Raw genomic sequence first — 15,337 nt, forward strand, 5'->3', positions numbered from 1 at the left:
GGGGGAGTAGGGTAGAGGGAAGGGGAGTAATTCAATTACCTTGTTTGTGAGTTTTTTAAGGAAGGAGGGGGAGGGGTTTGAAGGGGTTTCAACTACCTCCAACCCCCTCATTTTTAATTCCCCCAAATTGGAGAGATTTGGAGGGAGAGTAGAGCACATAAAATTAGTGATAAAGTAAATTACCTAATTTACCCTTATTATATTTATAAAATTACAATGTTAAAAACAAGGGGAAGGGCTAATTACTCCATTCTCCCTTACTAATTATAAAAACATCCAAACAAGGTGGAGGGTAATCATTCTCCTCTACTCTCCTCCCCACTACTTCCCTCCCCTCTACTCTCCTCTAATCTCCTTCCTTTCTAAACTCCCAAACAGGGTGTTAAATAAGGCGGAATGTTATAGGCCTTCGATTGTTATTAGGCAGGTTCTAACCCTTAATTGGACACTCTCCATTTCAAATAGAAATGGAGAGGATCTGGATCCCGTCCGTCCACCATTAAAGACCCAAGGATGAGAAATCCAAGTAGTCTTGTTATCATGAAAGCAAAAGCTTCAACTTGGCCGTCTCATTACTTTCCTTTCTTTGACCCAAAACACCACAACACACAAACCCAAGACATTCAAAACAAAGCACCATTCTTAAAAATGCCCAATTTAGATATTAAATAAAGTGATTAACTCCAAAACTAACCCTTTTTTTTAGAATCAATATTGATTACTTTGTATTCAACTTTCAGAAAAATAAGAAATAATATAACTAAAAATATCTAGAGAAACAAACTTCATCCAAACTAATAAAGGAGGAGAACACCTACTTCTCTTAACTAAAGCATGGGCTACAACATTACCCTATTGCCTAGTATAAGAAAATGAATGACACACTAAAAAACCAACTATAGACACAATGTCTTTAACTAAATATGTAATGAACAAGAGAGAAGTAACAACATGGCTGACATTAACAACAATCTTCGAATCACCCTAAAAAATGGAGTTATTCAAGTTGAGCTCATGGACAAAAATCACAACCCTCCAAGCCGCTAACATTTCCAACAAAACAACATAAGCAGGGATTGCAATTTCTTTGAACATAGTAGTCATAACCTCACCTCTATAATTACATACCGTAACACCAATCCCAGCTTCATTTGTACTTGCGAATAAAGCACCATTAAAATTTGTTTTGAAACAACTCCTAAACTAACTTAAACAAAGCCTTTTTTCTTTTTCTTTTTAAATCTCAAACAAAGCTGAATGGCTTCATTTACATTTAAAAAAAAAAAAAAAACAAACGGGCTGGGCCTATTGCATAGCAAGCCCACATGTTTACCCTCAAAGTTGGAACTGCGCAACTAAGTAATTTTGGCAGCGGACAGAGAAGAGAAGAGGCGAATGGGAGGTCGGAGCAGTGAGAGCAGCAGCGGAGAGGAAGACGGAGATGCCGATTGGAAAGCCAAAATAAATTCCGTCGCATCCTCCTCCGCTTTCTCTTCTCTTAAGAATGGTTCATCCACTCTTTCCAATAATCCAACAAATCGTAACCATGCCGAGCATGATGATAACCATGATAATGGGTACCACACACACAAACCCCAACAGCTCAAGCACTATCAAGTCAAGGTCAGTGGCTTCAAAAATCTTAGAACTGATAAGTTTTCACGCTTGTTCTCTCTCTTTTTAGTTTATGGAAAGTTATGTAGTTGATAAATTTTGAGGTAAGGAAAAAAAAAAAGGAACCCATTATTGTTATAAGCTTGAAAGATTTCAATTTTGACTTTGGAAGTTGTAGTTCACTGAATTTCTTAGAATTGGGGAGATTGTGAATTGTCTCATTCCAAGAGAACTAAGAACCAATTGAGTTTTAGTGTTGATTTATTGAAGCCAATGTATGAATAAAACATTTACAAGCTTGTCACTAATAGTTACTAGCCAAAAAAATATGGTAGCTAGCTCATTCAGTTGTCTTAGGATGAGGGATTGGGAGTTCGACTTATACAAGTTAAACCAGGCCTATATTTATAATACGGGGTGGTGTTATCTGTTTTTCCCACATAAATTAGGGAACTTGTTTTGTAATAAGGAGGTATATAAATTCAGTGCTAGGGAGGGTTATATAATTGTGGTATTTTTATAGAATGGATGTTACAAATATGTTGAGCGGTCTTATGTTTGATAATTTGGAAGATAAACTAGAAGTCAGTTGCCATAACTAGAATAAATTCTACTTATCTAAACAAAAAAACAAGAATAAATTCTGCACATTGTTAATAATGACTTAGATGAACCAAGGAGGATGATTGAGTACAAATGGAGAAATTTAATATGGAAAGACTTCAAAAATGATTTAAATTAGCGGCTGATGTCAAAGTGTGCCATTTATGCTTCTAGTGAAATATTAGGCTGTCTTTCTCGAATGAATTGGAAAGTTTAGATGAAGATGAACACTGTGAACTTGCAGGTTTTCTTGATATACAAATTTGTGATTCTAAAATTCAGAAAGGGTGCTATAGTCTTAGAACATTAAAAGGAGGTAAAAACAAATGTGAACTGGTAGCATGTATTCGCCTCGTTGTAGCCTTCCCTGATCTTTGTTAATATCAAGTTTGTTTCTCCTTTTTGGAATCTTGATCAACTGCTATCTTTCCAGTTTGTGCATTAACTACTAAATTTCTCAACAGGCACAAAAGATTTTAGATGATATCCTAGAAAAGACACTAGTAACAGTGAGAGATCCTGTTGATGTCCCTGAAAAAGATCCCGAGACTGATGAAGGTGGCATCCGCTTGTTTAAACATGCTCCCCCTGGAATAGCTTTTGATCATATAGGTAAGTCAATCTCATCAGATAGTGTTTCATCACTGATTGGTCAGTTGCTTTCTTAATGTTTCATGTAAGGGAAGTAACCATCAGTCATCTGACTTGCTTCTGGATATTCCGTTTTAAATTGTTATATTTGCAACAATGAGGGTGTGGTTATCTCCCATGATAGATAGTGCATGGTAGATGTTGATTTATTAATCAGCACAGGCCAGCACACTTGGAGTACACAGCTGTTTTTATGCTGACATTTTCTGCCCCATAAGCAGTATGACTCCTTTAACTGAGTTTTGAAATCATCCATTGGTTAGAAAATATCCTGCCAAGTTCTGCATTGTTTCTGCAATTTGTCATGCCATTTAATGATTGGAGATCCTTGGTGTTGACCTTGTAATGCATTTCTGCATACCCCATGCCAAAATGTATGTCATGTCTGAAGATTATATGTATGCCCCCAGATGAGCTTCAGCAACCTAGAAAGAGACCAAGAATCCTTCCTGGAAAAGAGATTGATGAGAAATCAAAGAAGGTTTGTTCATTTTTCATTAATTGATAAATTCTCCATTGCTCATTATTGATTGTTCCTCTGCTTTAAAAAAATTTATTACTTGTAAAAAAGGTATTTCCTAAATGATATTATGATGCTTTTAGTTTAGAAGACAGATCCAATCAGTTGCTGTTGGTGGTGAATATATAATGGCTGCAGCAAGAGATACATGCCAAAAATCACTGGCTAGACTGGAAGCTAAAGATGCAGCAGCAAAAGCAGCAGCTAATAGAGAAAAGGAAAGAGTTGCAGAACTGAAAAGGATTAGGGGAGAGAGATGGCTTCCTTCAATTGCCAAAAAAATGCAAGTAAAGCTGAAAGGTTGAAATATGTTTCCTCCAGACCTTCTGCTTCTGTGTTGTTGTTTTTCTGGGCACCATCCCATCGTTTTATTTTTTTTTTAACAAGTAAGCACCAATTCTATTGTTCTCATTTTTTGGTGGACAAGTTTTCATTTTGGAATCTCTTATCCTTTGTTGGCCTCTTTTTTTTTGGGCCAAGCAATTGGAAAATACTTAATTTCAGAAATCATATTCCCATGATGAGTGGAGTTCCAAACTTTAGGCTGGTATTTGGATGAAAATTTTGAGAAATTTTCTAAATTTTCTATCTGACATTTAAATTGATGACAATTTTATGATATGAATTAGATTATTATGATATTTACAACAATAAGGAGAATAGTAGTGGCAATGATTTGGTGATGGTGGCACCATGGTGGAATGATGTAAATCATGTAATGGTGGTGGTGGTGGTGGTGGTGGCAGGGGTAGCAATAGTGGATTGTCTTCTTGGTGGTAGTGGCGGTGGTATTGATGCCGATGGTGGTGGTGCTGTTGACAGTGGTTGTGGGACAACAGCACTGACAACAATGGTGATGGTGACAATGTGGAAAGTAATTTTGGGTTGTTTAGGATGGTAATATTGTTAGAATTTTATAATGAAACCTTCCTTATGGAAATTGAACTTGAAACGTGGATATTTAAATATCCCAATTTCAAAATTTTATTGAATTTTAGAAATGACTCTTTTCTTTAACCCAAATCTGGGAAATCAACATTAAAACTCAAATTACAACTTATTAGAGTAAAAATTTATTTCAAAATCCCTCATCCAAACATAGCATAAGCTTTACTCTTGGCAGAAGGTACCAAATACCAATAGACTATCGAGTCGTTGGTATGCTTAAGCTTTACTCTTGGCATATTTTTGATGCACCATTAAGGAAATTCATTGTTCAAAATCCAAACCTTTTTATTTCATGTTAGCTTGCCTGTAAATGTGACTGACTAAACAAAAAGCCATGTTTTACTTCCCACTTTTAACATGCCGACAGGCTACCAGATATCTGTTTCAAAAGGTAATTGTAATCGTGTATCATTAGGGAAAAAAGAAAAAGAAAAATGTTTATATCCACAACATTTTCACAATAAATTATAAGTGTCAAGTTATTATTTATTGATATGGGCAGATAAAAAAGTAATTTAAGTTGAAAATTCAAATTAGAACCAATGACAACTTATTATTTATAATTTCTTGTGAAAATGTTGTAGATATAACAATTAGCACCTTTCGAGCGAAAAAAAAAAAAATAGTTTCCTGTTTGGAGAAATCTTCTAACCTACTGCTATATGACAATTTTAAAACTATAAAAGGTTTTTTTTTTTAGAAATATCTATCAATTAGTCAATTATGTTTTTTTTTATGAATAATTAGTCAATTATGTATTAATACTGTTTTCAATCGTCACAATAATGAGTTGTAGGTTGGAACAAAACATTTTTCCTTTGATTAAAAAGGATAGAGATCAAGAAAAGAGACTAGTGGAGTATTTGAAATGTCTGTCTTTTATTGTTAAATATTTTTTAACAAATCAAAGGGGTTCTATAAGATCATGCCTCTCTCATTTCTAATATTGTATAAAAAAATTAAAAAATAAAACCATTACTTTTTTTTAATTTTATAATACCTATGTTTTTAATGCATTGCATTTCAGCAATACCAAAAATGGGAAGTGTTTATCCAATGGGGCTCTAGTGCCAAGTGACAAGGCGTTGGGTGATTTCGAAACGACAACAAATGTAGTATTATTTATGTACAGTAGCCTTTTAAGCAACTTTCGTGATATTTCCCACCTGGGTGAGTCAGTCAGCTAATAAAACAATTCCTTTCCAAGTAAAAAGCTGAACGGATCTTCAAAAACCGAGTGAAACATTTTTAAGGAAAGACAATGAGGTGTGGGATTCTACCCAAAAAAAAAAAGGAGTGGGAAGCAACGTGGAAGCAACGGTCTCTTTTACCTTCTAGTCAGAAAATCAAAGCTCTAATAACTCACCTATGCCTTTTTCTAAACAAAGCTAAACCCAAAGAAGAGTCCCACCTAATCTCTCACTCCTCACTCCTCACTCCTCACCCACCTCTCCCACTCTATCTTTAGCCTTCAATGCAATCACTGCAGAAAGAGACAGCTTCGGAGTTTTGGATAAGGATAACTTTCTGAGCTAAAACATTGTTCTTCAGGTTTGATTTACTCAAATCTTTGATTACTGGGTGTTTTTTCTCTTGTGTGTGCTCTAGTTTTGGAAGGAAGATGGCTCATGTGGTAGCAATGGTGGTGGATGGGCTAGGACTTTTTGTTAGGACACTTTGGGGTTTGCAGGAGCGTCAGTTCTCTACAACTTTTGAGGCTGTTAGATCTGCTGCGGTGTCCATGACCATGTCACTCATGTTCTGCTTTTTGTCCATTCATAGACATCAACAACAGCGAGGAATGGGTCTTGCCTTCCTTTAATTTTTCATTCTTAAATTAAATATGCTTCTCTTTTGTGCTTTTTTTTTTTCTTTCTTTTTCAACAATTGCTATATTTGCCTTTTTTTTTTTCTTTTTTTTTGGAATAAAATTGTTACGAAAATGTGAATATATGGTGTTTATTGCCTTTCTTGTCTCTCAATTTTCTTTCATTGTTATGGTGTGATGGTTAGGCTTTGCCATCTATAGCTATAACAGTCAGGCTACTTTAACTTCTTTAACAAGTTAAATAGTACTAGTATTGATTAAAACTGAGCTAATGACGTTACATTGTAGTGTAATTATTAGGCTTATTATTAGCATTAGTGACTTTCACAACCCAGCCATTGAGTTGCCAATACTAGATTGTTTTTCTTTAATTTCAGTAGGGTTTTAAGGGCTAAAGCCACTCCCAAAACAACCATTCAACTTTTAAAGTGAACCATTTATAATAAACACTTGTTATAAATGGCAATGGGACAGGGTGGACTACCCAATGATCCCATTCCCTTCCCATCCATTTACTTATTTATTTATTTTTATTTATATAGGCCAAATTTAATATTTATTCAAGAAGGAAAAATTCGTTGTAACTAGAAGTCTAGAAGGCATACAGAGTAATGAATAATGATACACTGGGTATGCCCCATCCTTTGACTGTTAGTCTGTTTCCTCTTCTTCTTCATCTAGAGGTGGTCTCTGGCGTTACCCTATCAAACAGATTGTAGATGTAACATTTAGTTCGTACCAACTACAGCTAAAATTGCATTTACAAATTACAAACTACAAATGCATCCAAATATGCACAGATCTTTAAGCAGAGTTCTCACTTTCAGTAATAACTTTATGCACTTGATTTCAACTCATACTCTGCGGAAATTTCATCAGTTCATAGAAATGCTACTCTGCTAGCTGCAATTTAATGCTATGTTTATACGTTTTAGCTAATTAATATCAAAGCTCTAGGGGGTAACCAGAAACAGCCATATACACTTGCATAATCAACACAAATTAATCGTTCAATGCTTACTATGAATGCAAGCAGTAATCGCAACAAAATCCTGTTACCAACTGATACATCATATACACCAGGTCCTTTTCCTGCAGTTCCATCTAATTCATTACTATCTAAATCATGAAAGCCATTGTGCACAAATTGACAAAGTGGGGCTTTCAAAAGAAATAACAGACTAATGACATCAATTAATCGATTGATTAATTAATCTCAAATAGGAACCTTATTTGAGAATAGACAAAGGAAACGAGCTATTTCCTAATCGTGGGAAAGGAGCAGTTATACAGTCTGCACCAAACTATGTTACACGTGAAAAGAAGCATCAGCAACCAGGAATTGATGCTTCCCTCATATTAAGCCTGCAGGCAGCCTTTCTCCTCCAAGTAAGATATAACTGTTTCAGCCATATTGCTTGGGGACACCAAGTCTCCTCCCTTTTGTTGTAATACTATCTGAAAAAAAAGGGCATGAAATGTCAGGAAATGATAAGGTTCAATGAAACAAAGGCTGATTAAATATTTAAATACTAATGCTAGGCACACCATCAGATGGAAATTCTAACAAGTAAAATGAAGGGCTCCAGCCATGACCAAACACTTCCACCTTGATACATTTTCCTTTGATCATTCAGCTACTTAAAAAATTGGCTACCCAAGTTGGAGCTTTTTTTTTTTCACCAACCAATGCTAGATCCCTAACCCCATAAATCCCAACAAATAAAATGTGCTCAATTGGTTTCTCATATACTTAATTTCTATAATTTTGGTAGCAAATTCAAGTTTTTTCAAGTGCATGTGCATATTTGTGCACATTCAAGCCTGTAAAACATTCATGTATGATGTATCTCCATTTACAGGAACACACACCTCACAATTTAATGGTGGCTCATATGGATCATCGATTCCTGTAAAACCTGCAAAATGCCAAATAAATATTTCACCACCAATTTTAAAAACAGAAGTAAAAACACCACATCCAATTAAACAGAAAAAATAAGTACAAGCATAATTAATCCTATAATAGCTCATATAGGTAGATAACTGTCATAGCTAGAAATGTGTTAAGACTTAGAATATGGGTTTCATATTACCAGAATAAAAATGACAAGGAAAAAAACAATGACATGATAAAAGTAATGAATTTGCATTTCACGTCATTAATTTCAGAGAATGTGACCATTTTGGGGAACAGGGAGGGGGGGAGGGGTGAGGAAACATTTTCACAGGCTAAACTTAGCAATGGAACCAACACGAGATAGATATCATGTCTCATCAATATTACAATTTAGAAACCTTTACTAAAAGATTAAATTGATTAAAAGATGGGGAAGGGAAGCAGCAAATATTTGGATACCATTCTTATTACAAGATACCTTTGATCTTTCCACATCGTGCAAGCTTGTAAAGTCCCTTTGGGTCCCTTGCCTCACACACTTGTAGTGGCACATCAAGAAAAACCTATAAAGTGATTGCGTTTTCAGTTCATCACTGATACCAAGAACATTTCTGCTTGGTTCCTATGCTTCATCCTGGTGGTAATAACATTTCAAACCTATGTCTCATAATTCAAATTGCCCCTATGAGAACCTCATACCTCGATGAAATCTCCTTCTGGCAATAATGCACGGCAGGCATCTCTGTCCTTCCTGTAGGGAGATATCAAACTAGCAATGCAAATGATGCCAGCATCTGCAAAGAGCTTTGCTACCTCACCTAAAATCATGACAAGTATGGAGTTTTAAGATCATTAGAAATGCAATTGACATGAATTAAGGGACAAACTTTATATTAAAAAAAAAAAAAAGACTTGGGAAAAAAAAACCCTCACCAATCCTTCGTATGTTTTCTGCACGATCTTCTACTTTAAAACTAAGATCACTGTTCAAACCATGTCGAACATTGTCACCATCAAGAATGTAGGCGAGCTTTCCTCTCGAATGCAATCCTCGACTCAAAGCACATGCCAAAGTGCTTTTTCCTTAAATTAGATTCAATGATATGAGAGCGTGAATGAGAAGAGTGACAATATAAATTACAGAGTAGCAAAAAGGAAGGAAAGGATCCCAACTCCAGGGTATAAGAAAGTGGCATCAATGGTTGTTAATTATGTCAAAACTCATATAAATCCAAACTATGCCTAGTTCTGATGATGATAGACAATTTAATTCCAACTTTCATGGATTATTAGAAACATTGCATCAAAGTGATCGATTTGATTCAACTCAAACATGATAATTAAGTTAGCAAAAGCCTTCAAAGTACTCAATTATTCATATTTTCCAGAAACCTGAAGAAGTCAGGTTTAGTTTTTATCAATTTTTAATTTTCACTTTAAATCACTACGGGTGTAATGAAAAGAGCAGCTCACAAGCAACTCAGCTATCACACTTGGAATTCAAATTAAAGGTTCATGCTTTTGCAAGGTTCTGTCTACAAGGCTTTACCTCGTCTTGCAGTGAAATTAAAATAATTCCTTAAGATACTTATCAAATTAATACTTAAATGAAAAGGTTCGCAAACATATGACAAAAACACAGTGAGGTATGACAAAGAATAAAGCAACTTTTACAAACATTCTTTTAGTAATGATTTTGCATTTGTAAAGTTAGTGGTGTAGATATCAAACTTATTCGGGCTCAGAAGTCAGAACAAGCATTAGTTCAGCCTTATAAAAAACAATTAAGCTTGAGCAGGCCAACATTAAGTTAGGTCAAGCTCATACTTGATACTGAATCAGCACTGCAAACACACAACTTTAACATCACAAAGCCCACACACAAAAAAGGCGATATAAAATAGTGCAAGATTTATAAACAATTAAACAGACTCTTGATAAGATGCCTAAAACTTTATTGTGTGCATATGAATCACAGAGTGTATCCACTTGAAATCTAAGATTTTAAAAAGACAATATATGTCATCAAAGGTAGCCAGCACAGACACCATTTACCAATTCATATAGCAAAAGGCAATTTTACATTTAACAAACCTGAACCACTAAGACCGGTTATCCATATGACACATCCTTTTTGCTGAAGTAACTCTTGCCTATCGAATTTCTCCACTGAACTCTTATGCCACACGATGTTTGTCGACTTCCTTACGGTTGACATCTGGTGGAGATTTTCACCTAGTTAGGTAATCGGTTGAAATTAGAACACCCTAATTTGATCCGCGCAAGAAAAAGAAAAGAAAAGAAAAGAAAAGAATATATGCCTGATTAACTATGATCCTGCAACTATGTTCAAAACGAAGAGCAAAAATAAAATTCACGTGTTCATCAAGATTTGTTGATGTCTAAAGTCTAATGTAACAGTAAAAAAGCAATGAAATTGATTGAAATTCCCAGTAAGAGGAAAACAAAGTGCTTTGTTCGTTTCCACTCACAGATTGTTGAGTTTCCTGAATCTCCCATCTCCTAAGAATCACCTCAGACGCTGTTATTGCTCGTAAAGTTTAGGATATGAGAGGTGTAATGGTGCAGCAATCTCTAGAGAGGGAGAGCAAGTCAAAGGTGTTTATTCCTTTATTTATCAAGAATGCAAAGGCAAACCAATAAGATACTATTATTATAAAATTTAAAATTAAAAAAAAAAACAATAATCGTATCTTATTATTTGCAAGATACTATTTATTCTGCACTAGGTGCTCTTAAACTACCAGTCTACCTTGCCAAGCTTCGAGTTAAATGTTATCGGTATCATACCGTGTTAGATTAGAGCAAAGACTAGGAGCACTCGACCAAAGTCTAAAAACTAAACAGTAACTTCATTAAAAACAAAAACTACTTAAGTAGCATCTTTTTATTTATGGGAATTTACTGTGTAGTACATTCCTAGACCACATTTTTACGTAACTAAAACACAAATAAAGTCGAAATGGAAATTATTTATAAAAAAAAAATTAAGGACTACTGTTTTGCATTGAGGTAAAAATAAAATAAAAGCAACACTTAGCAATGATTATGCCAAAAATAAATAAAATGATAGGAGGCGCAGCAGTGAGCCACACCACGCATTTTATAACGTGACAATGGAAGCCAGCCAGACAGACCTCCCTATCATTCAGCTCGTGCAAAATTTTATTAATATTTTAATAACAAATGAAAACTTCAATAAAATGAAAGAGAGAAGAAGTACCAGAAGAAATGGCAGCAGCACAATAATTGGTATTGGTAAATGAGGCGGTGGTAGAGTCTTCCATGGCTTTAATTGGGTTGAGAAAGCTCGATCTCACATTCACATTAAGCCGTACGGTTTTTCCACGGTAATCCAACCCAATCACATTAGTACCATTGAGGCTCACGAACCCTAGCTTCGCAATCCGACACGACGAAAACGGTCCAATCTCATCGCAGCCCGGAGAAGAAGAACCAAAAACCAACGGTCCCGCTCCTCGTATCGAGGTCATTTTCCAAATTAGAACAAACCAAATGAAGCGATGTTTTGTTTCGACGGGAACTTTGTTTAAATCAGCGAAGGCGGAGTTGACGGCAGAGATGCAGAGGTTTCGTAACTGTTTCAGTTGTAGTAAACAAAATACATGTTGGTTTTTATATATATATATATATATTGAAGTGTGGAATTTAGAGAAACGGAACGTGGTGTGTGCGTGTGTGTGTGTGTTTGAGAGGGTGGTTGGTTAAAGAAAATTAAGAAATAAATAAAAGAGGATCTACCTCAATGTGTTGTTGTCGGTGTAATGGATTTATAAGGTGGAGGTGGAGGTGGCTTTTTTCTTTTTTCTTTTTTTATTTGGTTTGTTGAGAGAGAGAGAGAGAGGAGAGTATTGCTGTTATTGGGTGGCAATACGCATTGTGGTACGGCAATTAATCTCCATCAGTAAATCATTTTAAGAAATTTACTATCACAAATTGAAAAAAATTGTTAAATAGTTTTTTCAATTTTTAATAAAAAAATTTCTAAAATAGCATACATTAAATATTAACTAGACTCTAAAAAAAAATTATTAACCGACTTTTTTTACCACAAATTTAACTAGATAATAAAGAAAAAATAAAAAAGATACATGAAAGTGATAAACAATCTTAAAATTGCATTAAAATTGTGACAACGAAATTATGAAATAGTCTGTGCTGCTCTAGAGCCATTTCTATCTAGACGCAGCACTTTTTTCAATACTCCAATATGTCTACAACTCTACATACTTGGTTAATTGCGGGGAGTGGTCATTCCCACGCGCTTCTACAGAATGTACTACTACGATCGAAAAGTTTTTTTTTTCGGTTACAGAAAGAATGGTTTCTTATTTTCTTTAGCAATTTCCACGCGCTTCAAGTGAGTGCACTTCTGCAGTTTTGCTGGCACTAAAAATATCACTTTAGAAATTGGTTGCGAGAATATATGTTCACAATATTTTTATAATATTTTTACAATAAGTTATAGGTTATTAGTTGTTATCAGTTCAAATTTGAATCTAACACGAAAATTACTTTTTTTTTCCAACAGTAACAACCTGTTATTTAAAATTTATTATAAAAATATTGTAAAAATATTGTGAATTTTTTTTTTTTTATAGAAAGAATGGTTTATTATTTTCTTTTGCAATTCCCACGCGCTTCTAGGGAGTGCACTTTTGCAGTTTTGCTGGCACTAAAAATATCACTTTAGAAATTTATTGGAAGTATTTATGTTCACAACATTTTTACAATATTTTTATAACAAATCATGGATAGTTAGTTGTTATTGGTTCAAATTTGAATCTAACACGAAGATTATTTTTTTTCCCCAATAATAACAACTAGTAACAACCTGCCATTTAGAATTTGTTATAAAAATATTGTGAAAATATTGTGAACATATCATTTCTCTTGTTTTAAACATGCGCTGGTCAGGTGTGGCCTACTTGCTTGGTGATTAGACTGGGGGGGTCTGGTGGGGGAGGCCCTAGTGTTGAGGTAGGGATTAAGATTGGGTACATATTGTAATATATGCCGAAAGTTGAAAAAAGGTTTTTTTTTGTTAAAAGGAAATGAAATTAAAACAAACTAGGAAGCCAAAATGGCTAAGTTTGCAGCTAAAAGCCTACAAAATTTAACCCCATTTAAAGTGAACTGGTAAATTTCATTTCAATCTCAAACATTCAAAGTGAACTGGTAAATAAAATAAAAAATTAATGATAGAGAAAATGGGTAATTGCACCTAGTGTATTACTATGAAAATTGCACCACTGTTTAGAATCTGTTTATTTTGTTGAAATTAAAAAAATTTTGTTAAAAGTATTGTAAAAAAGTAAAAATTAGCCGAAATAGTACAGTGGGACTAATGAATAGTACCAAAAAGTGCAGTAGGCTTATGAATAGTAGCGAAAATAAGCTAAATGGTAAAATAAACTGACTTTTTAATTTGGAGTCAAACGCACGCTAGATCTCAATCCATAAGTTCGGTGTAGGGGTTGGGTGCTATAAGCCCAATTAGGGGTATCCATAGAAAATATCTCAACCCAATCTAACTCATCACAAAGATCTAACTCAACCTATGTGTATTGAGTTAGACAATTTTTTTTTTTTAACAGAAAAAAACTTAGAGCATTAGAATAGCAATAGCCAACAATTTAACAAGTGCCTTGCCATCTTCCAAAAATTCTAAGCATAGAAACATACACAAATTATCAAATCAACACAAATAATCAAACCATAATATATTTAAATAGTAAGATATCAAATACTTGTATCCCAACTCAATTGAAAAACAAAATAGAATATTAGTAGTATTACAAATGTTTCTGCCCTGCCATCTTATGAAAAATTCTAAATATGGAGAGAACAAAGTGAGAGATTGAGAATTGAAATGAGAAAATAGGTTAGAGTTTCTGTTTTATATCAAGGAGAGGGGTAAAAAGTAATTACAAAAAATAGAATTTATGTTTTAAATATATGTTAAATATAAGTGGGTATTGTTAGTTTAGGTAGATTTGTGAGTCTCCTTACTTGAACCCAACCCAACCAATAGCAAAAAAGAATTTTAACAACCCAACCCAAAAAACCGACCCAACCTATTAGGTTGGGTCGGTTTTGGTGAATCAACATGTTGGTTGTACAACCTTAAGCCTAACGTTTTGTTTGTTTCATAGTAAAATGTTTTTAAATATAAAATATTTTTGCCTAAAAATGATTTCTATAAAATGATTTAGATAGAAAATATTTTTCACTGAATTTCCACTAGATACTCGAACATAATGGTTAAGATTTAAATTATTACTCTACTATCTTCTTCCATGAAAGATCAATCTTTATCAAATCCATTCCTAATAAGATTGATAAATCCAGAATTATTTACCATAGTGTTTTCATCCTCAACATTGTTACTGAAGAAAAATGAGGACTTTGCATTGCTACTAACGATTCTTTAAACTTGATTCATGCTAAAACAAAACACATAAATTTTTTTAAAACAAGAAGTTAGATACAAGAAGATTGCTGAACAACTTTCCAATAAATTATTACAATCCAAAGTTGATCATTTTTATAAAGTATTGATTCATGATGTTTGTTCTGATATCCCCAATGCTTTTGGGCATAGAAAAAAACCATATTGTTAATCTCCCTTATGTTAAATATTTTATTGAAAAAAACATTCCTACCAAGGCTCATCCTATTCAAATGAATACTAAAACTATTGAATTTTGTAAAAAGGAAATTCATGATTTACTTGCTAAAAAACTGATTAGGAATAGCAAGTCCCCTTGATCTTTTGCCGCTTTCTATGTTCAAAAAAATGCTAAAATTGAAAGAGGGACTCCTCACCTAGAATTTATTACAAACCTTTGAATAAAGTAGTAGAATAGATTAGGTACCATATCCCCAATAAGGATGGCCTAGTACATAAGTTAAGTGATGCCATCATATTTTTCTAAATTCAACATGAAATTTGGATTTTGACAAGTCCAAATCAGTGATATCAATAAGTACAAAACTGCTTTCACCACTCCCTTTGGGCATTGTGAGTGGAATGTTATGCTCTTTGGTCTTAAGAATGACCATAGTGAATTCTAGAACATTATGAATGATATTTTCAATTCCTTTAGTCATTTCACCATTGTTTACATTGATGATGTCCTTGTTTATTCCAAATCCATTGATGAACATTGGAAACATTTTTATTCATTCCTTGATATCATCAATTGTCTGTGCTAAGAAAATCAAACTA

At 34.0% G+C, this 15,337-nt stretch overlaps 2 protein-coding genes and 1 long non-coding RNA gene across 5 annotated transcripts; 1 reads left to right on the forward strand and 2 right to left on the reverse strand.

The window, feature by feature from the left end:
- The first annotated feature begins 1,354 nt into the window (after positions 1-1,354).
- LOC142623818 (uncharacterized) lies at positions 1,355-3,973 on the forward strand. The gene is made up of 4 exons (XM_075797278.1): positions 1,355-1,623; positions 2,682-2,829; positions 3,279-3,349; positions 3,472-3,973. Exons 1-4 carry the CDS (start codon positions 1,396-1,398, stop codon positions 3,691-3,693), a joined length of 669 nt encoding a protein of 222 aa, XP_075653393.1. The 5' UTR covers positions 1,355-1,395; the 3' UTR covers positions 3,694-3,973.
- On the reverse strand, positions 1,725-2,255 carry LOC142623819 (uncharacterized). Its single transcript, XR_012842237.1, has 2 exons — positions 1,994-2,255; positions 1,725-1,928 (listed from the first exon to the last, which is right to left on the reverse strand). It is a non-coding gene; the product is annotated as an uncharacterized LOC142623819 (long non-coding RNA).
- A 3,152-nt stretch (positions 3,974-7,125) lies between the features above and the next one.
- On the reverse strand, positions 7,126-11,711 carry LOC142623703 (adenylyl-sulfate kinase, chloroplastic). Of its 3 annotated transcripts, none has more exons than XM_075797153.1 (7): positions 11,309-11,711; positions 10,159-10,299; positions 8,998-9,147; positions 8,764-8,882; positions 8,543-8,627; positions 8,037-8,083; positions 7,126-7,622 (listed from the first exon to the last, which is right to left on the reverse strand). In XM_075797153.1, the coding sequence occupies exons 1-7, from the start codon at positions 11,577-11,579 to the stop codon at positions 7,524-7,526; spliced, it is 912 nt and encodes a 303-aa protein (XP_075653268.1). In that variant the 5' UTR covers positions 11,580-11,711; the 3' UTR covers positions 7,126-7,523. The 3 variants fall into 3 exon arrangements, with proteins under 3 accessions (XP_075653268.1, XP_075653269.1, XP_075653270.1); XM_075797154.1 differs by lacking the exon at positions 11,309-11,711 and adding an exon at positions 10,557-10,711; XM_075797155.1 differs by lacking the exon at positions 11,309-11,711 and adding an exon at positions 10,557-10,694 and having other exon boundaries at positions 10,159-10,282.
- Positions 11,712-15,337: the final 3,626 nt, after the last annotated feature.

The sequence above is a fragment of the Castanea sativa genome, chromosome 2 (genome assembly GCF_040712315.1).
Source record: "Castanea sativa cultivar Marrone di Chiusa Pesio chromosome 2, ASM4071231v1".
NCBI lineage: Eukaryota > Viridiplantae > Streptophyta > Magnoliopsida > Fagales > Fagaceae > Castanea > Castanea sativa.